This window comes from Ruditapes philippinarum, unplaced genomic scaffold (genome assembly GCF_026571515.1).
Source record: "Ruditapes philippinarum isolate M1 unplaced genomic scaffold, ASM2657151v2 ctg3618_1_1_1_1, whole genome shotgun sequence".
NCBI classification, from domain to species: Eukaryota; Metazoa; Mollusca; class Bivalvia; order Venerida; family Veneridae; genus Ruditapes; species Ruditapes philippinarum.
Genome location: NW_026852027.1, coordinates 58,335 through 67,281, shown reverse-complemented (window position 1 = coordinate 67,281; position 8,947 = coordinate 58,335). Strand labels below are relative to the sequence as shown.

The following is an 8,947-nucleotide window of genomic DNA, read 5'->3' as shown; positions in this document are numbered from 1 at the left end:
ATCATGAGATATTTCACGAACGAGTCATATTTAAGGTTCCATGATAACATATCTGAAAATGTGTCTCAATTCAAAATTTCAACATTTCATACTTTAATGTTGAATGCTGCTACAGTTCATGCAAGATAGCATGAACGAGATCACAGATTTAACACTACCGTTCATGAAAAGGCTCAATCAAACCGAGTTTACAACATTTTCAATTTTGACCTTTCGGGAGTTCTTATCAATTTTGTCTATCTTTTTTTTCATGTATTATATACTTCACAAGAAGTTTCAACTAAACTGAGGATTGTCATCAAGTTCCCTTGTAAACATTGTTTTCAATTCGTTATTTGTAATTGCAAGAATAAAAACTAGAAATTATGTCTGTTCTAAAAATCGTGTATATTTATTTCTTTACAAAAGGCTCCTTGTGTCTGAGGGGTTGTCTTCCAGGGTTGCAGCATCAAAATTGCAGTACCTGCGTCGAAAGATGCGACTAAATCGGTTCAAATTACTGGAGTCTATAAATCTCTGCTTTAAGTTTGTAACACCCAAGGTAAGCCAAAATCATCTTTCCTGTTTCGGTGCCATGTGACCTAAATTGTGTTGGTGTGCTATAAAACCAATCAAAACAAATCTTTACAAGAATTATGTATATATATTTGTATCCGACCGTGATACCCTTTTTTGTTTGTTGCTCAACATTAAAAATATCAAATGACATCAAAGTGCAATGTTAAATCATCGCTTATTTACAACTTAAACATCTGATGCTCTGATGCTGCATTGTGTATTGGGTATGCATCAAGGATTTTTGGAGTCAAATGATTGCCCTAGTATAAAATTACTCTGTATCAAGGCAGTGCCTCCATCTCGCAAATCATTCTTAGCTCAATGCTACATCGGATATCTACCCATTTCAAGTCTAAAGGGAAATAAAAAGCCAAACAGTTTTCTCTTGTTCCTCCACTTGGCTCACTAATTCCCCAATCCTGGAATACCATTTGGTCATTGGTTCCGTGTTTTACCCATGCACCCTCAGTATCACTGTCTGTAAAGCCAATAAAGAAAGCGCGCACGTCATCTGAAAGGTTCAGATAAAGAGAAGGATAGAATATACATGTATTCATATCTGACAATTTAACGAACATCATACAACTTATATTTGAATTCACTACCTATTTTCAAAGAAAAGTTTACGCAATTGAAATGAAAAATAAAAGATCTTGATTGCAAACTTCATTTTATCTAATGGGATCTTGTAAATATTGGCTAAAAATAATATTTCTCAAAATACGAAACAAATGATATTTTGCAATCTTAATTAAGCCTAAAAAACAAAATCTATGAAACAATCGTTTCGAAAGGCATCAATCACAGACATGGGGAAACAAAGATTAATTTGCAGCTGTATATACCTGTATTAGCATATTTTGAGTTAATTAACGCTTTCAGATAGTTGTTCTCTTCTTCACTGTCCACTGTAACAGGGTAAGCATTTAATGCTTGACACGTTTTCTTTAATTTGAGAAAGAAAAAAAAAGTTTTCTTTTAAAATTAGTAAATACTATCATCACTAAAGCTATACAATATTAATGTTTATAAAATTTTAGAAAATTTAAAGGGATTGAAAATAAATATAGAGGGTTATGCAACCCAACAAACTTACTAACATAACCCGACAGCCGTACCAGTTTGACAACATGCCGAGTTTTGTATTATGCCCCTTACTTTATATGTAAACATATTTTGTTACATGTATTGATCTTCACATGGATTAAAAACAATAATTTGTTATGAAAATTATTTGAAATTTTGTGTCTTAATTGTTTTTTCAATTATTACCGGAAAACTGCTTGTCAGTTACCATGTTGTTTTTCCGTTCGTGTCCCTTTACCTTTTGGTATGGACAAAGTCCCTTTACCTTTAGGTATGGACAAAGGCAAATGTAATTAGATGTCACATTGTGTTCCAATTAACATGTTGCTGTTTCGATTTAGAAAAGTGTGTAAGATATATTCAATTTTAATGTATATGAAACAATTTGTTCCACCAGAAAGTGTTCATTTGGATATAAATCCAGCTTTACATGTATGACATAGAAAAAACAACCAACAGAATATGAAATAGGCAAACAGATGCAATTTATAAGATTTTTGTCACAACATTTGATTATTTATTATTTCAAAACTCGAATGTAACTAAAAAGATATGCTTACCGAGCCTTGACTAGCGTTCATATTTTGTTCTGTAATGTAGTAACATGAACTTGCTAAGTTATTCCAACCTTCTGTACAGCCTGTGTCGATTGAAATATAAAATATATTTAAATATCTTTGTAATATACTGATATTGAGATGTAGTGGGACATGATCTTACTCAAATCATATTTTGTAAAACTACTTTATTGGCCTGAAGTTAAACACTACTAAAGAAGACAGCAAGGCGATACAAAAGTCACAACAGAGGTCAAAGTTATTTACAGTCTAGCTCCTGGCGAGACTACTTTCGACGAGTCGTATATCGTAATTTACGTTCTGCGTTTGTTAAAAAAGTTAATAAAATGATTATAAGTATCTTTACTGTTTGTACTTCATTGTAAAGTTGTCTAAATACTGTTTGACATATCATCACATGTACTTACTTCAGATATTAGACACATATATCATTTTCTGCATCTGATATTTCGTAATTGAATTAAAAATATAGGTCTCTCATTTGAAATTGAAACAAGTCATTGTCTTAAATTTAAATTAACAGTAAGGATAACACACATTTGCCTATGAGAAATTAACATTTCAAAAATAGTGAGAGGTAATAATATGTATTAATTTACCTTAAATAGTTTAAGAACAGAAGACATTAAACTTACGCTGTTGCATATAGAATCTAAAACCTTCATCTGGTCCTGATGGTTGAGTAGAAATATCAAAACCGGCGGCACAGCCCGTGCATTTACCAGTATCCCGTGCATGAAATACACTTTTACAACCTGAGTCTTTTACACATTCAAACAAACAGACAGATGTATCGTAGATTTGTGTTTTATCAAACACGCTGTCCATATCCTTACATAATTTTCCATCAGCGTTTTCTTTCCGTTTAAACAGTAATTTAGTTTCACCGTTTGTCAAAGCAAAAATTGAGTAAAAATAAAAACCGGTGACAAAAATATGGTGACGCTTCATGTTCCGACAAAAAAAAACTGTCTAGAATAGAAATCCAAGTATCTATACTGGACTAAATATAAATTATTTTATTATAATTGATAAAGTAGCTTTATTTGTCTTTCGTTTAATTCTATAAAATAATTTTCATTTATATAATATAAAAAGTAATCTTACAGGTATGATGCGTTTATCACACTTACATACATTAACTTATATGTCCTTTCGTTGTTAATCTTTAAGGTGTGTAATAAAAAATAACTTCAAAGTATGTACTATATAATATTTTCCTCGAATGACATCTCGCTTTTATAACGAAGCAAAAAGCTCTGCGGCACTGTTGTTGTTTCTTTTTTATCTAATATTTGTGTCTTTAGAAATGAAACTCAACAATAACCTATACTATGAATAAATTATCAGATGGTGTCAGTAAATCATTTTCTGAAATCTATTTGAACTGCAATTATAAATCACAAAGGAGAAATCCATTAGTTCGTCGTGTTTTTTTTTTAATTGAATGACGTTTCAGTAATTAATTATACTATTGCCAATATATGTATAGCACAGGTACCTTTTGTTATACGTATTTGTCAAATTAAACGCTTGTTCTATTAAAAGTAAATCAAAATTAATACGACCTGGGTAATAATACCATGAAGACCATGCTAAGAAAACTTATACTTATATAATAAAATCTGGAAAGGAAGAAACCAGAACTATATAATCAGTATCTAAAGCAAAAGGATATCCCTCGTTTGCAATAAAGCAAGGGTTTTGGAAAGGAATAACTAATTTAGTGATTGTTGGCCGACTAACTCTTTTCTTTGGTGTAAACAAAGAGTTTCAACTTTACTGTTGTTTAGTGCCCTTGCACTTGTCATTTGGACTTTGTATTTGATTATTTGTAGCTGAACATTTCTCTATTTTCGCATAAATATGTATAATTTATGCATAAATATTTTTTTATACAGGGATTTACTTTGACATTTTAAGCTTTATCTGACTTAAATGTATGCAACTCAAATTATCAATTTCAAATAAATTGCTCTCACAATGAAGTTGAATTGATTAAATATTTATGACAACAATATTAACCTGAAAATGTCAAATGTTGTAAATCATAAATGTTTTGATATATCAAAAAAGTTGAAAATAATTTATATATATTTTTCACAATTAAGCCAGGGTTTTGCCTGAAGAGCAAAGTTGAACAATTTCCACACGCCATTTAAGGCGTGCAAAATGATCATTATTATGATAAGTTATTATGAATACATCTGAATTAATTATCTTACACTTTATCACAAAAAAATGTATTGCAAAGATTCGTACTACCTACATATGTTATTGCTCAATATGTAACTAATATCTTACAAAAGTCTTAGATATCAAAGAATCTCACATGTTTTATTTTATCTTATTGTTCATAAAATGTGCAATAACATGCACTTTTAAAGTCAAACGACTGTTCAAGATTTAACTGAAAATCTTTAGCTATTTATTCTTAGACAGGTAAAATGATTATTTTTAATATACAATTAACCAGTGTCTTCATTTTGCAAATATTAAAACAGTCACAACTCTTCCCATTTCAAATTGATAGAAAATATGTCTGGTTTCTTGTTATAGTTTCCAAAAAAAGGTCATTTGCCATAATTGTCTTTGCTCCCTTTGCTTTTTGGCAATTTGTATGATTATAGTAAATTAGTATTTTGTATGAAATTCAAAATACTAGTTTGTTAATATTTTGCTACATTTACGACACATAACTGCAGATTCAGCGCTCTTTTTTCTTATGTTGTTAAACATCTAACATGCTCTATAACTATTAAAAAAATATTATTAAACACATGTTTGATATTTCAAAAGAATTAAATAAATATGGATTTCTCTGGGACATAACGTGTCTTTTAAGGAACACAATTTAGGTTTTCTGACATGATGGGACTACTGGAAATACATATATTTCAAATTTTAATACCATTTGATGTAAGTATGTACAAATAAATTGGGTGCAAGTTTGCTTCTTTCAGTATCTGAAAGCATTTAAAATGGTAAGTTCAAAACATCTGAATTAAACAGGTTTTAGAATAAAGTTTGCAGGCCGGCTGCATCAAGCTTTCATTGTAATTTTTTTTAAAGTTCAGATAGCTTGATTTTGTATAAATACAGCGATGTGTATAATATTTTAAAGAAATCGAATTATATAAATGCAAGTATGAGTTTATTGGAATATATCAGATAATTAAATAACTGATTTAAGGTCGTTTTCCATTTTTTATAAAGCACGGCTTTTAAAATAAAAGATATGTTATTATACACCAAATAGCCTTACAAATCTGTAAACAATATTTAGGACCAGTGCACTTTCAAGGTAAAATGTTTAAAAGCTATTCGAGCGTTTTGAAATACTAGAACTCATTGTAACCTTTTTCTGTTGTTGAAATATAAAATCAACCAAGTATGATAACAAATATTAGTTGTGATTTTTTTTTCAAGTTAGCAAAACGGGCGACTTCATAAAAAAGACAACATATTGATTATTTAAAATTAAATTCGAAACAAAAAAGCACTTAAGTCTGTGAATCGTTTTGCATTGAAAAGGATTGATGAAATGAAATTCTTTTGTCTCGAAAATAATAAACATTTTATTACATAATTTCTCTATTCATAATTTTCTTTGTTAGTCATAAATGGTAAATTGTGACATCACTCAATATGATAAATTACAATAGCCCTTATAGTATAATGATATTGATTTGGTATTTGAACTGATATTTCAAAATCAAACAAGTAAAATATGTCGATTGTTCTCTCCATGACAAGCTGTTTTTTTATAATCTAACACTTCTTTTTCATTTGTTGATAATGACTTGTTTTCAGATGTGAGATAGCCAAATCAAAGCAATTTCATAGGTAAGTTGGAAAATCAAATAAAGCATGAATGAATGAATGAATGAAGAAATGAATGAATAAATGAATGATTGATTGATTGATTGATTGGATGAGTGAATGAATGCATGAATGAATTATTAAACTAATTAATTAATTAATTAATTAATTAATTAATAAGTGAATGAATGAATGATCTAACGAATAAATAAATAAATAAATAAACAAGCATATTAAAGAATACATGCCGTGTCTATACCAGACATTGAATAAATAAAGGGAATCATTATACATATGGCGATATTCCAGACATTGAATAAAGAACGAGAACCATTTATTCATTCGGTGATCGTTTTTCATTAACTATTGTCATTAAAGGTAAGACAGGTGCAGCATCAGAATGATACCAATTTTTAGGTTAATCAAATGGATGAAATAAATGCCTCGGATAACATTGTTGAACATGAATTGTGATGTAATAATAGGTTTCCTGTCATTCATTAATGCTTCAAAAGCACTTTCTATGTTGAGCTATATAAAGCTTTTGAGAGATTGTGAAAAACACGACTTTATTTGAATTTTAACAGAGCGAATGTGTTTTCGAGAAAAAGGCCCGTTAAGGATTTGCCTTTAGTGTCAAAGAAGCCAGCTGGCATATATTTGTACTGAGTTCGTGCGACTCAAAGAAGGAAAGAAAACTAAAACAGGATATATTCAAGATATATATTTATAAACAACTAAACACATCAATGGTCATGTGGCAACTGCCAAACATTAATTATCAAACCAATCAAATACCATAGCAATCAAACTGATACATGTTATAAATGTAATAATGCATTATTCTACTGACTTAAATATGTATTACTTACAAATATGTATTACTTACAAAATAATTTTGAAAGTTATACTACTTAACCTGACAAAGGTATATCCAATATGCATATTTACTGAGCAACTAAACACGTGAATGGTCATGTGGCAACTGCGTGATGCATGTATTTGTCACATGACCATCGGCGATCCAGTTACTGGTGACAGGTTAGTATGATTGCATTGTACATAGTTAATAGGAAAAGTAAACTGGATAACTAGAATTGAGATCATGTAGTAACCTGGATTGTAATTAATGAAATTGACTGACAGGTATATTAGAACGGTACATCATTCAATTTCAATGGTATCAAGGCCTTGTATGTTAGACCCTATTTCGTTTGATAACATTATGATATCATCAAGATAAATAGGTTGAGGTCAATCTTTGAAATGTTGCATGAGCAATTACCGTCAAAATTTGAGGATGCACCGATGGAAATCACTGGAGGTTGCGTAAGGATAAACATATACATGCATCTATCTCTAAAAAACCTTAATTTGTGTTATATGCAGATAGTAATTATTTTCGACCAAGATATAATCGCTTACGATTAGTAAGTTCTGAGGGAAATAAATAGCAAAAAATTATTCATTAAAACAAAACACAATATTTTATATTTCTGATCTGTTTCTTTTGAAAAATGTTTGATTGATTATATTGGATATATACAGTACTTTAGTTCTTAACTTTAGGTATAAGGGTTTAAAATATATTTAGTCGATTTGGTATTCATTTCTCGGCCCGGTTTAAATGAAAAATATTTCAACCCTTTTCATCTCAATTTTAACATGATTATTCTGAACCTGACAGTTTGCACGCAAATAGTAGCCCAGAAATGCATCAAATAATATATGCATTTCAAAATAACATTTTCAAATTGGTTATGTTAATAAGAATATCAGTGGAGTCCCTAGAAAAAGGATAAACATGTGAACCTCTTAAAACATTCTCTTTGGCATTATCACTCCAGCCTTTTGGGCCGTAAAATTTCGCCCATAATATCCGATCTGAGATGTTGTGTTTGTGATTCTTGAAGATTGTTCAACATGACATTAATTTTACGCTTGGGGTATTTAAGTTCATTCTAATTATCCTTTTCCTGTTTGGATGCTTCCAGTATTCCTGCTTGAATACTGTATTATACCCCTAAGTATATATTGTCTCCTTTTCAGGTTTGTCTTCCGAGTGATCACTTTTTATTCCAGATATTGATAACCTCAGATCCCCTTTCACATATTTTTTTTTCAAAATTTCATTCAAATAAGTTTGGAACCATACGCTGCTTATCATGAGATATTTCATGAACAAATCACATTTAAGGCTCCATGATAATTGCTGAAAAAGTATCGCAATTCCAAATTTTAACATTTCATGCTTAAATGTTGAATTCTGCTACAGTTCGTCCAAGATGGCGTGAACGATATCATGAAATTAACACTAGCGTTTATGAAAAGGCTCCATGAAACCGATTTTACGACATTTTTCCAATGTTTTCTAATTTATTTTACATGCTATACCTAAATGCCAATATTTATTTGATGTGCAATTCACAAGAAATTTCAACTAAACTGAAGATTGTCATCAAGTGCTTTTATGAACATTGTTTTCATTTCGTTATTTAATTATTGCAAGAATAAAAACTAGAAATTAACTATATGTCTTTCAAGCAGTTATAAATATGAATTTTTTTATTATATCTGCTCCAAAAATCGTGTACATTTATTTCTATACAACAGCTCCCCTTGAAGCTGCGTAGTTGCCTTTAAGGATTGAAACATCAGAATTACAGCTACCTGCGTCGCAAGATGCGACTAAATGGGTTTCAATTACTGAAGTGTATGAATTTCTTAGCTCCAACATGTGTGGTGGATTTGCCCCCTTGTGTTTCTTTAAGTTTGTAACGCCCAAGGTTAGCCAAAATCATCTTTCCTGTTTTGGCGCCATATGACATAAATTGTGTTTGTGTGCCGTAAAACCAAGCAAAACAAATCTTTACAAGAATGATGTATATATATTTGTTTCCGTC

At 30.2% G+C, this 8,947-nt stretch overlaps 1 protein-coding gene across 1 annotated transcript; it reads right to left on the bottom strand.

Annotated features, from left to right (window-relative positions):
- Positions 1–765: 765 nt before the first annotated feature.
- LOC132747046 (tetranectin-like protein) lies at positions 766–2,481 on the bottom strand. Its single transcript, XM_060736360.1, has 3 exons — positions 2,205–2,481; positions 1,404–1,503; positions 766–1,069 (listed from the first exon to the last, which is right to left on the bottom strand). The coding sequence occupies exons 1-3, from the start codon at positions 2,223–2,225 to the stop codon at positions 840–842; spliced, it is 351 nt and encodes a 116-aa protein (XP_060592343.1). The 5' UTR covers positions 2,226–2,481; the 3' UTR covers positions 766–839.
- Between the last annotated feature and the right edge of the window lie 6,466 nt (positions 2,482–8,947).

Coding starts and splice junctions, on each gene's coding strand:
- LOC132747046 (XM_060736360.1), bottom strand. CDS start 2,225: ATGAACGCTAGTCAAGGCTCG. Junction 1,504..2,204: donor TGAACGCTAGTCAAGGCTCG/GTAAGCATATCT, acceptor CTCAAATTAAAG/AAAACGTGTCAAGCATTAAA. Junction 1,070..1,403: donor CTCAAAATATGCTAATACAG/GTATATACAGCT, acceptor TGAACCTTTCAG/ATGACGTGCGCGCTTTCTTT.